Genomic DNA, 23,621 nt, shown 5'->3' on the forward strand with positions numbered 1-23,621 from the left:
TGACTGGAAGTGCTGCTAGAAAATGTCTCACAGTACTTAAAAAAACAAACAAAAAAAATAATCTGGGATGAACAGTGATACTCATGGAGTCCCAAAAACTGGGAAGGGGGTAGTGGGTGGGGAAGAACGACAGTTGGCTTTGTAGGCTTTAAAGGACAGAGAAACGTATACTTGGCTCTCACTTTATGACCTCTGCCATTGTTGGGATTTGAACATGTGTAGGGTTTTTTTTAATATGAATTTGTCCTTTGGGACACACTGTTCAAAGAAGTCCGCTTGTTCCCTGGCACCACCTACAAGTATGTCAGCTAGTGTAATGCACCATATATATAAGATGCGATAGGACTAGGCAGAAATTTAGCATGTTCAGTCAGAGGTTAGAGATCTATTACAGGAGTGGGCAGGTGAGGATCTGTGGCCAGCAGTGTACAGTAGGTTAATCTCAAACTTTAGCAACCCGAGGACCCCATTTTTATTTAAAAATTTTCAGGGACCCCCAAGCCACTCCGCTCAGCCCTAGGCTCCACCCCCACTCCACCCCTTTCCCCAAGGCCCCACCTTGCCCAACCTCTTCCTTCCCCCCGCTTACTCCATCTCCCCCCCGCCCCAGTTGCTTGCTGTCCTCTACCCTCACTCAGTTTCATCAGGCTCCGGCAGGGGATTGGGGTGCAGGAGGGGGTACAGGCTCTGGGAGGAAGTTTGGGTGCAGGAGGGGGTGAGGGGTGTGGGCCCTGGGAGGGAGTTTGGGTGTGGGAGGGGGTGCGGGCTCTGTAGGGTGACCAGATGTCCTGATTTTATAGGGACAGTCCTGATTTTTGGGTATTTCTTATATAGGTTCCTATGATCCCCCACCCCCTGTCCCAGTTTTTCACACTTGCTGTCTGGTCACCCTAGGGCTCTGGGAGGGAGTTTTGGTGTGTGGGGGGGTGCGGCTCCTAAAAGCGACTGGCACATCTCTCTGGCAGCGGCTCCTAGGCAAGGGGCCAGGGGCTCTCCACGCATGCTGCCCCTGCCTGCAGACACTGCCCCTGCAGCTCCCATTGGCTGCAGTTCCCAGCCAATGAGAGCTGCGGAGTCTGCACTGGGGCGGGGGCAGAGTGCAGAGACCCTCTCCTGCAGGGGCTGCAGGGATGTGCAGGCGGCTTCCAGGAGCGGTGTGGAGCCAGGGCAGGCAGGGAGCCTGCCTTAGCCCCACTGCACCGTGAATTAAAATCTCCTGGTTTGGCTTCAGTAGCCTCTGAGGGATAGAGGGAGGGAGAGGGAAGAGTTGATCAGCATGGTCCGCAGACCCCCTGGAGTTCCCTTAGGGACCCCCAGGGGTCCGCGGACCCCAGTTTGAAAAACGTTGAACTAGATGATCACGGTGGACCCTTCTGCCCTTAATGTCTATGAGTCTGTGTATTTTCCCCCAAACAGCTATGACTACTGGCCTTCAGCAGCGGAGCTATTTTCTCTTGGGTCAATAATCCTGTGACTACAAATAATGAACAAGTGTAATGTGCAAAAAAGGTCACTAGGAATAGATTAACCTCACCAAAGAAATGATGCTTCTGACGTAAGACAAAACTTCATTCAAGCCTTATGAGAATTATAAACTGGTGTAGTGATCCCTGATACTGTTCTGGTGTGTGAATCCTTGTACTGTTTGTACCAAATGATGTTTATTATAGGGAGAGTTGTTTGGGTGATGATGCGGATACCTCTAACTTTGTTTTCTTCTATGCAGATTATGTTTAGAAGTGAAACATGAAAATCACTTACTAATCCTGTTTTATTTTATTTTTAATTAGGATTATCCAGAATGTTTGCATTGACAGAAAAGAACAGATCCATTGCTCAGCTATTACTGAATACTGGCACTTGCCTGCGATGCATTTTCAGATTCTGCTGTGTGGGGTTACAGGCATCGTACAGGCATCCATACAAGGTCTCCTGTTTTATTTTTAATTAAAACATATGAACATGAAGGTGTATTTAAAAAACAAAAAAAACAAAAAGTTTTCTTTGGGATAGTTCTGGCTTATTGATTCAATATGCAGATCCTTACACAAGATACTTACATGCCTATGAGGAAGAGGTTTAGTAGAATAAATTATGAAAAATTAATACTAATCTTCTGATACTATGTAGCTTTATTGATAGACTATTCATCAGAATACTGTTGATATATTGTATAGTCAATTGCTTGACCACACTTCGGTATGTTATGAAATATACACAAGAGACCAAATAACCAATATGAGTCAAGTTTATTGCTAAAAGTCAATAATAGTATAGTACAGGAAAATAGGTTCAATACAGTACCAGTTTCCAGGAAGTCATCTCATGCAGCCTTGTTAAATTCACCTTACATAAGTATTTCTCCATTACTAATCATGAAAAGCTATTAAATAGTATTTTCGTAATTTAAAGCATTAATTTTTAAATTTAAATTGGGTCCAAAACATTTAGTTGTAAATCATTCTCTCTATGCATATATTTAAATTCAAGCTTATTGTCAAAGTCAGTAGATGGAAAAGTTCATAAATGGAAATAGCCTTAGTGATATAGTGGTGTCCCCCAGGGGTCTGTTCTAGGACCAGTCCTATTCAACATATTCATAAATGATCTGGAAAAATGGGTAAACAGTGAGGTGGCAAAATTTGCAGATGATACAAAATTACTAAAGATAGTTAAGACCCAGGCAACCTGCGAAGAGTTACACAAGGATCTCTCAAAACTGGGTGACTGGGCAACCAAATGGCAGATGAAATTTAATGTTGATAAATTGGAAAGCATAATCCCAACTATACCTATAAAATGATGGGGTCTAAATTAGCTGTTACCACTCAAGAAAGAGATCTTGGAGTCATTGTGGATAAGACACAGTCTGTCTGGGCAAAAATCACATTGGGAAAGAAAGCTACTAGAGCCTCCCCTGAGATAGTGCTTGGGGTGTGCTACAGACCGCCGGGATCTGATTTGGATATGGATAGAGACCTCTTTAATGTTTTTAATGAAGTAAACACTACTGGGAATTGTGTGATCATGGGAGACTTTAACTTCCCAGATATAGACTAGAGAACAAGTGCTAGTAGTAATAATAGGGCTCAGATTTTCCTGGATGCGATAGCTGTTTGATTCCTTCACCAAGTAGTTGAAGAACCAACAAGAGGGGATGCCATTTTAGGTTCGGTTTTATTGAGTAGTGAGGACCTCATAGAAGAAATGGTTGTAGGGGACAACCTTGGTTCAAGTGATCATGAGCGAATTCAGTTCAAACTAGATGGAAGGATAAACAAAAATAGGTCCGGGACTAGGGTTTTTGATTTCAAAAGGGCTAACTTTAAAGAATTAAGGAAATTAGTTAGGGAAGTGGATTGGACTGAAGAACTTGTGGATCTAACGGCGGAGGAGGCCTGGAATTACTTCAAGTCAAAGTTGCAGAAACTATCAGAAGCCTGCATCCTAAGAAAGGGGAAAAAATTCATAGGCAGGAGTTGTAGACCAAGCTGGATGAGCAAGCATCTCAGAGAGGTGATTAAGAAAAAGCAGAAAGCCTACAAGGAGTGGAAGATGGGAGGGATTAGCAAGGAAAGCTACCTTATTGAGGTCAGAACATGTAGGGATAAAGTGAGAAAGGCCAAAAGCCATGTAGAGTTGGACCTTGCAAAGGGAATTAAAACCAATAGTAAAAGGTTCTATAGCCATATAAATAAGAAGAAAACAAAGAAAGAAGAAGTGGGACCACTAAACACTGAGGATGGAATGGAGATTAAGGATAATCTAGGCACGGCCCAATATCTAAATAAATACTTTGCCTTAGTCTTTAATGAGGATCTTAGGGATAATGGTAGGATGACAAATGGGAATGAAGATATGGAGGTAGCTATTACCACATCCGAGGTAGAAGCCAAACTCAAACAGCTTAATGGGACTAAATTGGGGGGCCCAGATAATCTTCATCCAAGAATATTAAAGGAACTGGCACATGAAATTGCAAGCCCATTAGAAGAATTTTTAATGAATCAGTAAACTCAGGGGTTGTACCGTACGACTGGAGAATTTCTAACATAGTTCCTATTTTTAAGAAAGGAAAAAAAAGTGAGTAACTATAGGCCTGTTAGCTTGACATATGTAGTATGTAAGGTCTTGGAAAAATGTTTGAAGGCGAAAGTAGTTAAGGACATTGAGGTCAATGGTAATAGGGACAAAATACAACATGGTTTTACAAAAGGTAGATCGTGCCAAACCAACCCGATCTCCTTCTTTGAGAAAGTAACAGATTTTTTAGACAAAGGAAATGCAGTGGATCTAATTTACCTTGATTTCAGTAAGGCATTTGATATGGTTCCACATGGGGAATTATTAGCTAAATTGGAAAAGATGGGGATCAATATGAAAATTGAAAGGTGGATAAGGAACTGGTTAAAGGGGAGACAACAATGGGTCATACTGAAAGGTGAACTGTCAGGCTGGAAGGAGGTTACTAGTGGAGTTCCTCAGGGATCAGTTTTGGGACCAATCTTATTTAATCTTTTTGTTACTGACCTTGACGCAAAAAGTGGGACTGTGCTAATAAAGTTTGCGGATGACACAAAGCTGGGAGGTATTGCTAATACAGAGAAGGACTGGGATATCATACAGGAAGATCTGGATGACCTTGTAAACTGAAGCAATAGTAATAGGATGAAATTTAATAGTGAAAAGTGCAAAGTCATGCATTTAGGGATTAACAACAAGAATTTTGGTTATAAATTGGGGACACATCAGTTGGAAGTAACAGAGGAGGAGAAGGACCTTGGAGTATTGGTTGATCACAGGATGACTATGAGCCGCCAATGTGATATGGCCACTAAAAGAGCTAATGTGCTCTTGGGAAGCATCAGGTGAGGTATTTCCAGGCCCACAATTTAGAGTCTCTATGGCCACAAGCTGGACACCACTGCTCTAAACTACCCTCTTTGATGTTATCTGTTTTCTTCTGATTTTCCTCAGTTCTTACTGGCTATTCCATCAGCTTTTTCTCTTATGTCTCTTCATCCGCATCTCTGTTCCTGTTTGTTGGCATCCCTCTGGTTCTCTGTTTGGCCCTGTTTTCTTTTTCTCTATACGGTTTGTCTCAGAGAGGTCATCCCTTTCCCTCCATATACAGGTGATTTCCAAATCTACCTCTCCACCCTCACACACTCCTCCTTTTTCCAGATTTCTCTAACTGTTCCTCTAGGACAGTGGTTCTCAACCAGGTACATGTACCCCTGGGCATATATAGAGGTCTTCCAGGGGGTACATCAACTCATCTAACCATTTGCCTAGATTTGCAACAGGCTATGTAAAAAGCACTAGCGAAAGCAGTACAAACTAAAATTTCATACAGACTACATTGCTACAGTATGCATTGCTCTATATACTATACACTGAAATGTAAGTACAATATTTATTTTATAATTATATGGTGAAAATGAGAAAGTAAACAATTTTACAGAAATAGTGTTCTGTAACACTGTTATATTTTATGTCTCATTTTGTAAGCAAGTAGTTTTTAAGTGAGGTGTAACTTGGGGGTACACAAGAAAAATCAGACTCCTAAAAAGGGGTACAGTAGTCTGGAAAGGTTGAGGGCCACTGCTCTAGGATGTCTCACCACTCAGACTCTCCAAAATTGAACGTGCTTATCTTTACTTCAGTTCCATCTCCACCATCTTTTTTTTCTCCTGCTGATAATAGCCCACCTTAATTGATTACTCTCGTTATAGTTAGTATGGCAACACCCATTTTTCCATGTCCTCTCTGTGTGTGTGTGTGTGTATATATCTTCCTACTGTATTTTTCACTGCATGCATCTGATGAAGTGGGTTTTAGCCCACGAAAGCTTATGCTCAAATAAATTTGTTAGTCTCTAAGGTGCTACAAGTACTCCTCGTTCTTTCTTCTCATCTCCCTTCTGTTTCCATAGACAACTCCAGGATCCTTTACTTCAGAGACTCACAATGTTGGTGTCATCTCTGAGTTTTCTCTCTCCTCTTCTCCCCACATCCAGTCTCTCACTGAGTTCCAACACTTCTTCCCTCTCTCTGCTCCTGCAATATTTGTCCATGTATTAGTCAACTTGATAACTAATCTCTCTCAGTACTCCCCACCCCTCCCCACTCTCCCCACATTCCAATCCAAAATCTAAAGTCATCGTCCACTTCTATTGCTCTGACCCTGTCATCATCACACACTTGAATGTCTTCTTTGGCTGCCTTTCTCTTATCATATCAAATCCAAACTCAAGATGGTTTGATTTAAATCAAAGCAATTTAAATCACTGATTTGACTCATGATTTAAATCAGCAAGCAGGAAAACTTCACTGAAAATCATAAATTTTAATAATTTTTCATTTGTACTTTTAGTTATTTTCCAAAAGAAAGGTTTGAGTCTCATTGGTATCCGTTAAAATGTGGATTTGCAACTAAATATAGCCTTTACACTAAATTTGGTGCTTCTCTTTGCTAACTTGGAAGAAACACTATAGCTGTATATATTTACTTAAGCAATTATATTGCTATTCAGATTCTTAATTTTTACATTTTTTATTATATTAGAAAATGGTGAATGATGCATTTCTTATTTACTAGATGATAAATCACAAATAAAAAATTAATGTCAAGCTGTATTTGGATAGAAATTAAGATTAAATTAAAATGCCCCAGACCAACATTTAAATTTTTTAATTAAATAAAACTACCTTAAATGTGCTGTATATATAAGAAAAGTTTTATCAAAAATTATCATAATATGTTTTGCGTTTAAAACTAACTTATTTAACAAAGAAAATATTATCTGTAGTTAGCGAATTGAACCGATTGTTTCTGGTCACCATGTCCTTCAAGATTTTAGAACTAGTACAGGGTTTCTCAAACAGGGGTCGCCGATTGTGTAGGGAAAGGCCCTGGTGGGCTGGGCAGGTGTGGAGCCAGTGGGAGCTGCGGTGATGAGAGAAAGCATAAGGTCCATATATGTCTGCGACCTTTAACATAGATAGATAGAGGATACGTAGAGGTAGGTTGACATGGGGGCTTCCTAAGAGCATACCCTCTGTAAATTTAACAGGAACACCACAAGGAAAGAACCAAAATAACTGGGTAGGACAGAAATAACAAATGTGAGAATGATCTAATGTCATTAATATGTATGTATGTCATCAATACGTACAAACATACCAGCCTGTGGTACCCTAACATTTTGTGGGTGAGGAAACTAAGTTTGGACATAGAAGGAGGGCCTGAATACTCAAGCTCTGTACGAGCAGTGACCCACCATGCCAAGGAAGCTTCTAAGGTTCTAAGCTTCGGGGTTTATAAGCTTCAAGTTTTAAACCTTCTTTGTTTATTAGTCCATTAGTCTGTTAGTTCTTAACTGTAAGTTTTAAGTCAGTTAGTAAAGTAAATCTCTGTTAGCTTCGATAGCTTTTAGCTCTTTAGCTTCTCCTAAGCTCTGCACCTCTGACACAAGAATTGAGGCAGCTGGACCAGAACTCTCTTGGCATGCCAGAGGCGAGGCTGGTCCTTTGTCTTGTATGTCTTTGTCTCCAGTGACACAGTTGGTTAGTATGTGGTACTTAAAGTGGTGGAGGGAGGGATAGCTCAGTGTCTTGAGCATTGACCGGCCAAACACAGGGTTGTGAGTTCAATCCCTGAGGGGGCCCCTGAGGGGTCTGGGGCAAAAATCTGTCTGGGGATTGGTCCTGTTTGAGCAGGGGGTTAGACTAGATGATCTCCTGAGCTACCTTCCAACCCTGATATTCTATGACCAGGTTCTCAAGGAAGGGTGTGAGTCTATTAATCAAAAGCTTGAAGTATATAATAGCACATATATCTCTAGAATATTATTGCCTTTATAACTCTGATTATTTTACTATTTGATTATTATTCCATTTATCTCAATAAAAGTCTTTAAGGCTATATTTGTCTCAGTGTGTGTGACCTTTCATACATCCCAACAGTCCTTGCAAACTCTGTGTAGCCTGATTCTGGGACAAGAACCTTATTATATTTTGATCAGATTAATTGGCAAGCCTATAACCCATATTATCCAAATTAATAATATTAACTTCCTAAAATCAGGCAACAAAAAACATGCACAGGAAATATGGTAGCTATGTCAGAAAATGTATATCAATCAAGATTTCCAAGTGCTTAAAATAATTAAGTCTCACAACTCCACTGAGTTAGGACTCTCTATTTGCTAGTATTTATAACGCATTGCAGATGGAGACGTTGTGACACAGGGGAAGTTAAGTGACTTGCCCAAGGTCACACAGAGAGTCAGTGGTTGAACCAGGAATAGAATGCAGAACTTCTGACTCCCAATCCCATGATCTAACTACTGGACACAATTGCATTTCTTCCTAATGAAAAATATGGCAAAACCTTGCTAATTCACTGCCCATGTAAATTATTAAATGTTGGGAATTCGTGAGTAAGCCAAACTAATGTGATTTAAAAAAAATAAATTAATGATGCTGCATGTCAAAATACAATTTTATTCCAAGGGTTGTTTAGTTGTAACTGTGTATGTAGTAGTATATTAGTTATTGCACATAAATATAATTTTAAATTTTTTGAAGTCTGAGTTATATGAGACCTCATTGCAGCACATATTATTCCACCTTTATTGAGACTTGCATGAGTCTGCTTATTTTTTCATTATTATTAGGTCTGTAGATTAACAAACTGAGAATTAATGAGGTTCTACTATAATTATTGGACAATGAAACGGAGATGTTAAATTACAACATAATCTAAGTTACACAGGGCTTAGTTTTCAGAAGTGGTGAGCACCTGCAGCTTCCGCTGAGTTCAGCTGAAGTTACGGATACACAGGACTTCTGAAAATCAGGGCCATAGTAAAGTGCTTCTACTGTTATTTACATACTATAAAGAAATCTGTTGTCTGTTCAGCAAAATTTAATTTCTCTGTGTACCATTTACAGTTGTAATATTTCAACTTGGAGTTTTTGAATTCTGCAAATAAATCTTCCCACACAGAGTATGAAAAGCTAGTAATTATAAGCACTATTTAAAGCTAAACTAGAAGTTAATATCACCTTTTGGAACTAGAATTATTGGTGCTTGTCGTAGGACCGCCTGCATATATGAATCTTACACATAGGAGGGAGAAGCTGTATGTTAGCTGTGAAGCAAATGCACATATTTTACTGTTCATTTCTTTGTTGTTTAGGATTTGCTTAGAGAGCTGCATGAATTCCTGGAGTACAATAAAGAAAAAGAGGACAAATTTTGTTGTGAAATAGCTGACCCCCCGGGTAAGAGAATCCGACTTGAGAACATGGGAGAAGGGGCTGAGGATTTGAATCAAAATGGGGCCCTCCAGCAGACCCCTGTGGCAGATGATGTAAATGTTGCTATGGAGATCTCTACTCCGAAGGTTTGCAACGTGTGCTTGGGAATTCTTCAGGAGTTCTGCGAGATAGATTTTGTTAAGAAGGTAAGTGATCTTTTCCTGCTCTGTAGACGCATTTTCTATGAGCCGTTAAATGTATGTTTGGTAGAATCCTACAGTGCAAACCCTGTGATCTAGTTGTTGTTTTTTTAAAACATTAATCAGTTTCAGTCCCATATGTTGTTGAGTGGCTCCATCTAGATTTAAAATACTCTGTGTAACTTAAATCAAGAACAGATGGGGAAATGCTTAGGTTTGTTTCCTCATCTGCAATTACTGATTTAATGATTTAAATAACACCTATTGACGTGGTGTCTGGGTACCTCATATACAGTCAACAAAGGGGAATTACCCGTGGGTTGCTCAAGATCATATTTTACTCTGGCCTTGCTATAATGTAACTAAAAAAGCCTGAGAAAACAGGTGAGCCTTCAGCTGTCTCCTGAAGCTAATCTAACTAAACCTCAGACAGACCTCCATGATCATGTTTCAAAAGCAAAGGGCTGACAGCAGTTCCATGGTACTTGCATACAGTACTACTACAATGTGGTTGTAGATGGTGAGCCCATCTTTACTTACGCTTTGTGACTGGAGAATAAATAAGGGATGAAATGCAGTTGATGGTGCTGTGCTGTTCAGGATTTCTCTTAGGTGCTTATTTCTACTGGATAGAGGAGTTGTAAAGCAGCATGAATTGCCCTTATAATGTATTCTTGTCTTTAGGAAGCCACAGTCTAAGGAAAAATGTTAAGTAATTTGGTGGTACAAAAGATTATAAGCATACAAGTTATCAGAGAAAATATGACTGTGAATTAGGGAAAAAGATAGTGTGAAGAGCTTTATAAATACCATATATGAAGGATAAAATTGCTAGGGTAACAGAGTGAAATGTTCAGGGGGGCTTTCAAAACTGAGTGGAAGCTTTGATGTTAATGTTGATAAATAAGACTAGTTGATTTAGTACAGGGTTTCTCAAACAGGGGTCGCTGCCTGTGTAGGGAAAGCCCCCGGTGGGCCGAGCCGGTGTGTTTACCTGGTGCGTCTGCAGGTCCGGCCGATCGCGGCTCCCACTGGCCGCGGATCGCTGCTCCGGGCTAATGGGGGCTGCTGGAAGCGGTGGCCAGTAAGTCCCTCGGCCCATGCCACTTCCAGCAGCTCCCATTGGCCCGGAGCAGCGAACCGCAGCCAGTGGGAGCCGCGATCGGCCGGAGCTGCGGACGGGGCAGGTAAACACACTGGCCCGGTCCACCGGGGGCTTTCCCTACACAAGCAGCGACCCCTGTTTGAGAAACCCTGATTTAGTAGAATGAACATTGGATTCAGCATAGCCAATAAACTGGGACCAGATAGAATTGTGCAGTTTCTATTGTTACAGTGCATGAGTTTGTTTCTTTTTCATAGGCAAAATATATTCTTCGTTATGGATCAGATTTTTAGTGTTGACTTTTTAAACTGATGCCATTGAGTGGCAATAGAAAACCTGACAGCAGTTGGTTAAAAAACAGCCAAGACTGATTCTTTCCTAAGAGAAACTCCTTATCCTAACAGTGCAGTTGACATACAGTATTGATTTTAATTGGAATGCTACCACTTGTTTTTAGAGAGACATGGTTGGGGAGGTAATATCTTTTATTGGACCAGCTTCTGCTGGTGAAAGAGACAAGCTTTCGATCTACACAGAGAAGCTCTTCAGAGCCCTTCAGCAGAAGATGGTCCAGTAAAATATATTACCTCCCCCGCTTTGTTTCTCTAATATCCTGGAACCAACGTGGCTACAACAACACTGCATGCAAACGTGTGTTTTTAACAGTTACCAAAATATGTGGATTTTGGGACAGTGCCCCCAAATATGTTTGTGAACTCCAGCAGAGGTATGTAGCTAACAGCTCAGCTATTACACCAGCCAGTGATTAATAGGAGTTCTTAAATATACAGCATCAGATATTTAACTAGCAGATACAGACTGAAGTTCTCAAGATTCTGAATTAGAGGTTAGCTTAGATTCTGGAAAGACGTTGAATATCAAATAACTCATTTCGATTGCTCAGTGTGTCTCTCTGTCTACCCCTTTACTCATTCATTCCTTCTTCCTCCCGCTCCTTGGACTTACCTTCCCTCCTCATTCATTCTGTGCTCCATGTTCATTATTGTCTCCTTTTCACCACCTGTCTGCTCCCTTTCATACCTCATTTCTCCAGAGGGAGGGACAGGTAGGGACAGCTCAGAGAAGAGCAGTTCGCTTCCGCAGCAGGCACATAGTTGTGTACAATGCCTGCCAGCAGGTTGTGTGGCCATATAACCATGCAACTTAGAGGGACCTTTGCTCCTCAGTCTCCCTTCCCCATAGCCCATCTCTATTCCCCAGCACCTGTTCTCCATCCCAAAACTGTTACTGCTTCTCTCTCAATAATCAGATACAACCAAAGTCAGTTATAGCCCTGCTCCCAAAAAACAGTTGCTGCCATCCTTCTTCCTTCCCTACATCAACTAGTGCTTGTCACACACCTCTGCATGGTGCTCTGTTGCTAGTGCTCTCCCGTTCCTGCTGCTTTCCTAGACATCAGGAGACCTTTGCACAGATGGGTGGATAGGGTGGCAGGGAGGCAGCAGCAGCCCTGAGGGCTCCAGCAGCAGAAGGATAAGAGAGAGAACTGAAAATGTATTATTTTTAAGACTCTCTCATGATTTTTTGAGAGCAGACTCATGGTTTTCTAATACTTAGGGTTGGCAGCATTTGAGGGGAGAGAGGAAGGGTGGTAGGGGCCGTGACCGTTACGTGTGGGGGATGGGTAGGAGACGTGCAGGGTGAGAGAAGAGAGGCAGCAGCAGCATTTGCTTTTGATGGGATTTTCACTCCCCTTTCTCAGGCCTTGGCATTGGGGAGCAACACTGGGATGTTATTTTCCCAATTTGCGGGTGGGATACCACTGTGATTTTCACTCTTCCCAGCAAGGAGAAGCAACAATGGTAGTTGAGAGGAGAGGGAGCCCACTGGAGGCGAATAGATGCCTCCTAAGGAAGGAGCTCACCTGTGCAACAGGCTTCGCACAATGAGTGGGGCCTGCCAAAGGAGGCAATGGCCACATATTCTGTACCTATGGACATACTGTATCTGGGTAAAAAAGGGAAAGATAGGAAAGACAAAGTCTGCCTGCTAGTTTTTTTGGGCTCTGATGCTGCCTCTTATATTTGTAAAAATTACACACTAATCTTGAGATAATGTAGGCATTTGCTTTTAAAATAGAAGAGAGAGTATTCTATCTTGGGTAATTCATAATCTTCAAAGTAATAAAGTAATATGTTTGTGAGTGTACTATCCTAGGAACTTCTGCATTTGTGTTATTGTAGAATTGCATCAGCGAGAGATGGAATCGGGGCAGCTCCAGGCACCAACACGCCAAGCGCATGCTTGGGGCGGCAAGCCGCGGGGGGTGCTCTGCCGGTCGCCGCGAGGGTGGCAGGCAGGCTGCCTTTGGAGGGTCCGCTGGTCCCGCGGCTTCGGTGGACCTCCCGCAGGCTGCCGCCGAACTCGCGGGACTGGGGACCTCCTGCAGGCAAGCCGCCGAAGGCAGCCTGCCTGCCGAGCTTGGGGCGGCAAAATGCCTAGAGCCGCCCCTGGATGGAATTAGACCATATTTGTTTCATTCCTCTACCACTGTGGGATTGTTCCCTTCAATAAGTGTTATTTAGGCTTGCAAGGATTAGATTTTTATTTTTTTTTTGGTAAATGTCAGTTTCACTATATACACACAAACCAATGAAAAAATATATTCATTCATAATAATCTAAATTTACAGATAGGAAAAGTAAGAAAAATGCTTCTTGAGAACTTACTAGAGTTTAATTTAAGGATATTAACTCTGTATATTTGTGATGTGATGTTGACAATTTGTGTTTTAATAGTTACAAAGTTTAACTTTTTGAATTGCAGTGTCTACTGCCATTAAATAATTACCAAGTGTTGCTCTGAAATATTCCTCTTAATGAATATTCTTTCTTAATGAATAGTGATATAAAAATAATGTACTGTAAGCAGTCACAGTAGCAAATTAGGCCAGACTTTAAGCAAACCTAATTTAATGCATCAGAATTTTTTTTAAATTAATCATAGCCTGTACATTAACGTAGACCTAGTTAAAGTTTTAGAAGATTGCCATGTTTTTGCTGTTCCTTTCCAAAACTGGGTGTTTAAACAAGGTGGCCATTAATGAAAAGTGAATGGAGTTCAAATAATTTAAAAGTCTATTTTACTAGAGTGCCTTGTGTGGGGCAAAATAGATTCAAATCATGGAAGCTCCTTCACTGGAGGTTTTCAAAAGGAAGCGGCTGGATAGCCATCTGTTTTGGATGGTTTAGACAGAACAAATCCTGCAGCTTGGCAGGGGGTTACACTAGATGACCCTTGCGGTGTCTTCTAACCTTGTGATTCTATGATTATCTGACTCCCACTTTCCCGCCAGTTTTACATAGCTTTGAAAAATTTAGATAGCTAAAAATAGAAAAAAAATGTTTAACAAACATCTATATTATCCATTCAAATTATTTAAAAAAATCTAATTCTGCCAAGGCTAATCTTATTTTTATGATTCGCTTCAACATAAAATATTGAGTTGGGTTTCTTTTATAGTAACATAACATTGAGGGTATACAGTGACAATAATATAAAATCTGCCTGCAAGTTACAGTCCTTAAAGAAACCTTAAAAACCCCTGTCTCTAACTGGGTAGGATTTAGTGAGCTTATGGTCATTTTACATGTGAATGTATACCAAAAAGTAATGTTATAGAAGGTTTGCACTAGAATAAAGAATATCATAAAAGATTATTAGTTTAACTCCCTTATTGAGGATTCATATCCTTCTCTTTTAGGTGTGCCAAAAGGTTAATTCTGCTGAGTACCAGTTTACTAGCTTTGTATTTTCTGTGTCGCTCCCACCACAGTTGTCTGTTAGAGAGGTAAGTGTTTACAGATACTTCTATTGACCATTGTAACTTAAACGTGTAAGAACAAAGAATGTGCCCTGGGAACATCAGAAGTGGAGAAGGCTTACATTTCGTTGATTTTGTTTCAAAATAAAATAGTACCTTTAAATATGCACTAAAAATACAGAATAAGTTAAGCAGTGCTATTTTTAACCATGAAGTCTTCTTCAGAAATGATTAGAGAAAGACTGTAGTCTTTTTTAAAGTCTATCCTTCCATTCCTTCTGCCAAGTATTATTTTAATTAAAAAGATATCTGAATGACTCCAGTAGTCAGTGGATGAGTTTCTTTAAATCTGAAAACTAAAAGGAGTTTCTTCAAAACCTTAGTGTATAGTTCCCTTTGGTGAAGACTGCAGTGTGGATTGTCTCAGGGAAGGAACAGCACAGCTGGTACCTTTCCTGAAATAGATGGTAATTGGTAGTGCAGAATACAAATGAAAGAATTTGAAGACGAACTCTAGCTGTGTAGCATTGTAAAAGAGGTAAAAGTACATATTTTATTTTAGTAGACTTCCTGGCTACTTGACTCATGCTTTGTTGGAAATCTAAATGAATGCAGTTGTGAAGTACTAAAATTTGTGGACAGTCTAGTCAAATTTGAACTGTTTACATTCCTATCCTCCTGTTTAGAAAATAGGAGAAAATGGACAGATGTGACACTCTAATAATTTTGGTCAAATCAACAGATTACAATATATAGTGTTAATGAAAACTATTGCTGTATTAAGTATATTAGTTACAACATGTTTTATAGTGTTAATCTGCCTTCTATTCTAAACTGGCATTGAGATTAACTGTTGTGAATGGCAACCTATAAATACTTAAGATAAATCTCTTCTTATCTAAGATGGAGTACAAGTTTTCAGTAAACATAGTGGGATGAAGCTCCTGGGCATTAGTGATCATTAGAGAGTCTGTGGCATTTTTACTAAGATTAAGGGTGTTATTTCTTGTATCTTGGGCAAATTCCAGTGTAGGTAATTACATAGGTCCAGAGCCACAAAGGTACTTAGGTGCCTAAACCCCAGATTTATGCACTTAAGTGTTGCGTTTAGGCAGCTAAATCCCAGTTTTGGCTCTACTGCCTTCCAGAAAACTACTGCCAAACCCAGTAGGCATCTAAACTCATTCAGCACCTAAATTTTCAGGGTAAAAGTTTCCTAGTTTCTTCGAGTAGATGCAGCAGTGTGTTCCGCTGAGCTGTGTGCGCGCCCAGCTCATGAGAGCCAGAAAATTTTGCCTAGCAGTACACATAGGAGGCGGTGTTCGTGCCTCATGCTCATAACCCCTCCCCTGGCTATATGAGATGGTGCCACCTTTGCCCCCTGCAGTTCTTTTTTACCATCCATGACTGGAGTCTGAGCTCTGTGTGGTTCTTAACATCACAATCTCTCACAATCTCAGTGTTTTTTCCTAGTTGTGTATAGTTAGCTAGCACCATTAGTGTTAGATTTAGTGTTAGAGTTAGTTAAGTTTTTGCCTGGTGATGCAGTCACCAGGGTATAGACATTATCCATCCTGTGGAGAGGCAATCCGCACACTTTGTGCTTGCTGTGCTCAGGCGTTCCTGGTAGCGATAACATCTGTAAGGAGAATCTGAGTTGCAGGCTCTGATGGCAGAGCCTCCTTATACACAATTCTCCAAAGACAATGTAAATTTATGGCCACACCCAAACTTTTGTCTAAGGTGGTTTCTCAGTTTCATTTGAACCAGGTGATATATTTACCTGTGTTCTTTCCTAAGCCGCATTCGTCTCTGGAGGAGCGGCATCTCCATGTGTTAGATCTCAGATGATGTCTGGCTTTCTACTTGGATATGACTAATGCGTTTCGTGCTTCGCTTCGCCTGTTTGTGTCGTATGCGAATCATATGAAGGGGCAAGAGGTCTCTTCACAAATGATCTCTACATGGATAACATCCTGTATCAAGACTGCATATGAAATAGCTTTGGCTAAACCTCCTCAGCGAGTATAAGCTCATTCTATGAGAGTGGAACGTACGTCAATAGCATTCCTCCGTGACATCTCCATATTGGACATTTTCAGGGCTGCCATGTGCTCATCCATACATATGTTTATGGACCATTATGCCATTACTGCATCATCCAGGCAAATCCTAGCTTGGGTAGAGCAGTGCTGCAATCCTTGTTTAGATAGACTCCGAGCCCCACCTTCTAGGATGGTAGTGCTTGTGAGTCACCTAAGTGGAACACGTCTGCATTTACTCAAAGAAGGAAAATACTTATCTGTATTGTTACTGTTCTTCTTCAAGATGTGATGCAGAGGCGTATTCCACGGCCCACCCTCCATCCTCTCTGCATCGGAGTCCAGTCTCTGGGCATTCAGTGAAGGGTAGTTGAGGCTGTGCTGCTTCATACAGCCTGGGGAGGAGCTATGAGCACAATGCGTGAGCACCACCTCCCATGGGTACTGGAAGGCAAAATTCTCTGGTTCTGGTGTGCTGGGCACGCACACACTTAAGCGGAATACAAGTCTGCATCACATCTCTAAGAACAACAGTTACAGTACAGGTAAATAATCTTTTTTTCCTGTGTTTCCGCTTCTGAGCGTGTGCTCTCTCTGAGCTGCCTCCCTCTAGGCATCCGGACACACTTAAGCCCACAAGCAATTCATGAGCTAGGGAAGATAGTTATTCGACTGCATGCAGGACTGATCTGGTAGGTGTGGTCAGAGGCCGCTTACTGGACTGGGTCTCATTCAAAATCTGGCCAGACGAGATAGAGGTGGTGCTGATGCCCACTCCATAACTTCTATCTCATTGTTAGAGCACTCTTCGGGCAGTGAGGAGAGAATTGAATCTGGGTCACATCTTAGGTCAGTGCTCTAACTACTGGGCTGAATGTTAAGGTGGGCAGCACCTAAGTTCCCTCTAAGCTTTGCGGCCGCGCAGCTGCCTATTAAGACCCGTGCAGGGGCTCAGGGCTGCGGCAGGGACAGGCGCCCCTCCCTGCTGGCCCCAGCGCAGACCTGCTGTGGCCAGGGGAGAGGCGCCCCTCCCCGCCAGCCCCAGCGCGGACCTGCTGCGGCCGGGGGAGAGGCACCCCTTCCTGCCGGCCCCAGTGTGGATTTACCACAGCCAGTGGAGAGGTGTCCCTCCCGCAGCCCCAATGTAGACCTGTCCTGGACTTGCCGTGGCCAGGGGAGAGGTGCCCGTCCCTGCCGACCCCAGTGCGGATTTGCCATGGCAGGGGAAGAGGTGCCCCTCCCCCAGCCCCAACATGGACCTGCTCCGGTCTTGCTGCGGTCAGGGGAGAGGAGCCCCTCCCGTGGCCTGGCCCAGGCCCACCAGAGCTGCCATAGCCGGGGAAAGGTGCCTCTCCTCCTGCCCTGAGCTGCTGCAGTGGGGAGTCCTCTCTCCCCACTGCAATCCCAGGGCAGCCTGCACCCCCAAACCCCTCATTACCAGCCCCACCCCAGAGCCTGCACCCCAAACCTCTCATCCCTGGCCCCACCCCAGATTCTACACTCCAACCCTCTGCCCTAGCCCTGAGTCCCCTCCCACACTCCTAACCCCTCGGCCCCACCCCCTCCACATGAATTTTGTTATGTGTACCAGTATGAGGGTATGATGTCACATAACAAAATTCATTCCGCACATGGACGTAAAACGTTAGAGGGAACACTGGGTAGCACCATCTTCATCTCCTCCTCCAGCTGTTTTGTGCGGAGCAAGGTAGGTGCTTCATTCCCATGGGAAACACCTTAGGCACTTAAGCCATCTGAATTGAGATGGTAGGTTCTCGTTCATGGATTGCTAAATTAATATATGCTCCTCCCTGCAGCTAAGACATTGGTACCTATCGCTGAGAGAAAAGTGAGGCTTAGCAAACCCCCATCTGGGTGGCATCTCCCATTGGCTGGCTTAGGCGGCTCTGCACCTAGCGTGCTGGCTTTTGTGGATCCCATTCTAAGGCGCCTATCTCTCCCCATGCATTGGCTAGGTGCCTAACTCAGGCTTTGTCGATTGGAGCGTTGTTCCTGTGATTTTCTTGGCACCAAAAAATTAGGTGCTGTGACACTTAGCGTTGCAACGCCTAAGTCCTTTTGTGGATCCCACCCATTCTGCCTACCTAAAATCCCTCTGAAATTCCAGTTGGCTATAGGATTCTTTTTCACTTCCCATTCTAAACGGCCGAGTTAGGATCAGTGTGTACTGTCCAACAGCTGCCGTACCTGGTAGACTAACACAAAAACAAGTTGTCTTGTAATCTTGTTGGCCTGATTTCTTCCTCTGACCTCTGCATGGTCCTGTTACTATCCAGAAAGGAGATTACTCAACAAGCATTCTACAAGATGGTTGAAAATGGGAGCACAGATGTATCCAAGCAGGTTCTTTGGATATCTGTAAAATGTCAGGCACCTTGGCTAAAATTTCTGAAAAATGGATGCCTGCAGGTTGGCTCCTAAGTCCATATTTAGGCACTTAAATATGGGGCCTGATTTTCAGAGGTGTGGTGTACCCAGCAATTCCCATTAACTCAGCCCTTTCCCTCTCCCTCATCTGCCTTCCACGCCCCATTGCTCCTCACTCCAATAACTGTCTTATCCTCACTGGGACAAAAATAAAGTGATGGGCTGAACTGGGGGTTAAAATCGCAACTCTTGCTGTTATGTCATCAGGTCCCTGCATCATCCACTAAAATATATTATTCAAAGAGCTACACACATCTTGGCAGCTCTAGTTGAGTTGAGTTTGTCTTGTCACTCAAAATCTTATTTAATGGCTCAACTATACAGAAGAGCAAGGAAATGATGCTGCTGTTTTTTATTGATGGGTCCTTGCAATAATGCTTCAGTAGAGGGCGTCATTGCATTGCAATTCTGTCTCAGTGATGCGTTGACATTAGTTTAAGCAAGTAGAGTAATTGTTGCAAAGCAGATGGAAACAAGCTTGGCTGCAAATGGGAAGAAAAATAGTTTGTACTCACATGGGTTCCCTTTGCTGACTTGAACTGCTGCATCCTGTCTAGTCCCCAGTACACCAGGCTTATAGTCGGATGTGAGCTGGGGAGATTGAGTTGGCAAATCAAGAATTCAGACCAACAAATGTGTATCTTTCCTTTTATGATGTTATAGTATTTTGTAAGTCATATTTCCATGAAAGATGATGTATTTTAGGATTATTTTATTTATATTGCATTAGCATGTATTATTCTGGAAAGCAGCAAATACCATAACATTGTCCATACCAGAATAATTTGTGCTGTAATGATGCAATTCCTCTCTCAATTCTTCTTTCATACTTTACTACACAAGAACATAAATTGTTTTAGGATAGAAAGACACCTACAGACAACCTCCCTTTTGTTAACCATTTGTGTGGCACAGAATGTTTCCAGCATGTAAAGTTCTTTTCAGACAACTGCTAAAGAATTTTCAGGTGCTGCCTTTTGATAATATACTAACTGTAATTAACCACCATAGTTCTCATCCTACCAAGGCTAAAACATAGGACAAAGGCCCAAAATGAAGGACACAAAGCAGTGCCACAAATTTGAAATTACATAGGATTAGTATCTTTAATATTAAAAAGTCTTCTCTACCCTCAGTTTCATGAATCAGCATTCCTGGTGCAAATAAATCATGAGTAAGAATGCCAGGTTTGTGTGGAACAAATATGTTTGAATAGGAAATGAATCATGCCTTTTAATAAGGGAGACAGTTAAAGTGTTAACTTGTGTAAAAAATTCTAGATAAATTATTATCTGGCCCTCCTCTAGCTTAAGTTGTGATCCATCATCCTGGCACATGACATTCATGCAAATAGCCTTGTCATATCTGTAGTCATTACTCCCTACAGAACTGTGTATACCTCTTGGAATTTCCCCCGCTTCATCTTTTTTCTAATAAGGTGGCTGGGACTGGGCATAGTATATCTGGCTCCCATAGTCCCTCAGACAGTATTAGAATAAAAATATTCATGTTGTAATCAATACAATAAACTTTTGGCTCCCAGGCATGTGCTCAGACTTCGCACCCTTGTCTCTCCATCTACCCGAATCTCTTGACTAGTGGTACCTCTTAATTGGAATAGGCCAGCAGCAGAGAAGTTGGTAACTCCTATTTCTGGTGCAATTTATTTAAGGCTTTCACTTTTGAAGTCAGGAGAGAAGATACGAAATTTGACTCATGAGAGCACTTAACATAGTTAACTCCCTGGGGAAACTTTCTTAGAAACCACTAGTTGTAATTTTTTACATTTTCTCCCCTATTTTGGAGATGCAACTACAATTATGTGAATGAATAAAAACCCAGAAATACTATCTAAAATGAGGATGTGCAAATGAGGATGTGTAAATCTGTATCTAACAAATGCTGCAGTATGGTTTTCTGCAGTCAACATATTCTCTCATTCAAATGTATATTCTTCATTACTATTGTAGACTGTTTTAATTTATGATTTAACATGAGTCATTATGCAAACAATATTAAGATGTACTTCATGCATCTTGTGAGGCACTCTTAATCATATACTATATACACACACAGTATAATGAATCAGACAGTGTGTGTTCAGGTAAACAATATTCCATCAGTAAAACTACATTTGTCTTCAGTAATGATATAGTGGGTGCATCGGTTAGTATATTGTGTGTCTAACAAAGTCTTAAGCATTCTTATTCCCTACTCCAATATTTCTTGCATTGGTTTAAAGATCCCTATTTCATGACAGGCCAAAATGCATGCATGTTCTTTCAGAAAGGCTGAGGGTAGGCCTAATAAAGGATGTAAAGGGCCTATTAGATTATTCAGTCAATCCACCACTGTGTGGGTGAAAGTGACCTATGAAATCATTCTTTCCATCACTGAGGGAGTGATACATCCTCTGGCAAATATTACATTGACCTGACGGTTGGTCTTAGCCAAAAGGCCAACCAGTCCTGACTGTGTCCCTTTAAGTTTGATATACCTTCTCAAATCCCGTTATTAGATTTTTTCGTAGGGATTTTTTTCCCAATAGGGATGATTAGTTTATTTTACAAAGATTTTTTTAAAACATCATATCCAGATATTAAGTCAGGAGAGCCGAGGAGAGTGACGAGAATGAGACTACTACAGAACTGACTTTAAATTTTCCCCTTCCCAACAGAATTTGTCGTCAAAACTCTTATTGAGTTTGGCTGGAGATACAAGATTGGGCCTCCAGAATTTGTATTGATACAGTGGGTGCTTTTAGGCTGAACAGCTCTTTGCTTAAATCCACTTTCTTCTCTTCGCCACTAACAAAAAAAAAAAAGTATGGCTTATTAAAATTGACCACCAGCTATTGTAGTAAGTCACTGATAGCTTTTCTTTTCCAAAGATGGACTGACTTCCTGCTAGAAGCCTAGTCAGTAGAACTCAGTCTTTACAAGACTGTTTTCGGAGAATCTTGTATCTTCTTGTGACTGTAGGCCTAATCCAAAAGCCCAGTGGAAAGATTCCAGTTGATTTCACTGGGTTTTTGGATCAAGTCATTAGTGATGTAGTCGTTTACCTGTGGTGTAGAAAATGGGATTCACTGTGAATGGGAGCATAGGCAGGATTGAAGGTATAATGTGTTAAACAATTATTGCAATCTAATAATAGTTTAGTTTATCCAGTAGAAAGACATGTCACACCAATAAAGGAAATGGAGTCCTAGGGGAATGCACCTCAAAAAGTGGTCAGCTTATTTTACTGATGTTTAGGAAAGGCATGCTTTTGGAAGTTTGAGAAGATTGTGGCATAAGCAACTTTGTTCTGCTTTGAAGTCCTTCAGTTGATGTATCGCTTTCAATCAGATTGTAGGCACATGTATTTTATAGATGCTCCACTGATTTCATTAGTGGTTGATCTTCTCTTAATGATGGAGAGTGGTAAAGTGCCCAGGCTGATTCTTTTATCTCTTTTGTTGACTTTTGTTACCGTTGACCATGAGGTCATGCTGACTTTACCCTGGACTGTGACTTCTTAGCTGGAAAACACAAGGTAGTGGTTTTGGATCATCTGCCCTGAAAAGTGACTCTCTGATCCAGGGAATTGCTAAATTATCCTAGTCGGTGTATGTGAGACTGATGGGGAGGGGGCCTGGGGCTGTTATCAGCAGCATTCAGATGCCATGCAGCTCTCTTTCCCCAAAATGAGAGGTTACTTAGTGCAGCTTCTCAGTAAGTGGGTACGTGTAGAGCAGCAGAACCTAGGATCCACAGATCTGTATGGAGCAACTGAAAAGGTTATGGTGAACAGATAAAGGAGACGTCCTACTCAGATCTCCCCAACATCTGCATACCAGAACACTCAAGATGCAGATCTGAAGGGAATAAGTGAAACATTTATGTGAACCCTGAAATATTCTGTAGAGCAAAGGCACCTGTGGCTTCTAACCAGCATCACTTGCTCCACTCCCCAGCCTTCTTCTATCTTCACCCCATCCCTGCCCCACAAACCAGCGGACTCAGCAGAAAGTATGTGTGGTTTGACAAAAGAAGGCATGACTTGGTGGGAGGATAGGATTTGGTGTCTGGCTAGGTATGTGGTTTACATCACATTTGTATACCTAGACAGGAGGATGATATGATTTTTTTTAAACAATGTAATGTATATATAGAATTAGTTTTAATATTCCATCAATAAAATTTTAGATCTATTTGATGATTTTTGGATGTTAAGTTTCTTGTGATTTGCATTTGACTTGGATAGTCTAGGTACACTTCTAATTACAATAGCAGTAACAAGATTTAAAGTGTGTGCAGTCAATAGATGTAGCCTAAATTTCAAAAGTAACAAGACCTCAGCTAGGTATCCAACTTTATACTTAAAGAGATACGCGTTTCAGAGAACTAAATGCTATTCCATATTGGTTGCTTTTGAGTCCCCCCATGTCTACTACTAGATGGATTTGGAATGCTAAATAACACTAGCTTATTTTTAGTTCATTTTTAGTCCCCTACCACCTATTCACTGACATCTACAGAATTATTGTTCTATCTCTTTGGAAATGTTTGAAATGGGGAACTTCATTTTAACTCTATCCTAGAGCCAGTGTTGTCAGATGAGAAATCTGATTCTCTTTTCTCAAACTGAGAGGAATGAGAGAGTCATTCAGAAGCTTGTGTGTGTTCAGGACTTCAGAATTTTCAAATGAGATGAGCAAAAATTCATTACAGTCAGAACTCCTGTTCTGTTTTTGGCCCCCCTTTCCCAGTTATTACTTCTGAAATGTCTTTG

The 23,621-nt window shown here is 41.5% G+C and overlaps 1 protein-coding gene across 3 annotated transcripts in view; it reads left to right on the forward strand.

The window, feature by feature from the left end:
- The window catches only part of PUS10 (pseudouridine synthase 10), a 68,978-nt gene that overhangs the window by 5,728 nt on the left and 39,629 nt on the right, over positions 1-23,621 (forward strand). For all 3 annotated transcript variants that reach the window (XM_039532733.1, XM_039532731.1, XM_039532732.1), the window contains 3 exons: positions 1,791-1,927; positions 9,206-9,472; positions 14,296-14,382. In XM_039532733.1, coding sequence (XP_039388667.1) covers positions 1,802-1,927; positions 9,206-9,472; positions 14,296-14,382 — 480 coding nt within the window. In that variant the 5' untranslated portion in view covers positions 1,791-1,801. The remainder of the gene's footprint in view (positions 1-1,790; positions 1,928-9,205; positions 9,473-14,295; positions 14,383-23,621) is intronic.

The sequence above is a fragment of the Mauremys reevesii genome, linkage group 3, assembly GCF_016161935.1.
Source record: "Mauremys reevesii isolate NIE-2019 linkage group 3, ASM1616193v1, whole genome shotgun sequence".
Classification (NCBI taxonomy): Eukaryota; Metazoa; Chordata; order Testudines; family Geoemydidae; genus Mauremys; species Mauremys reevesii.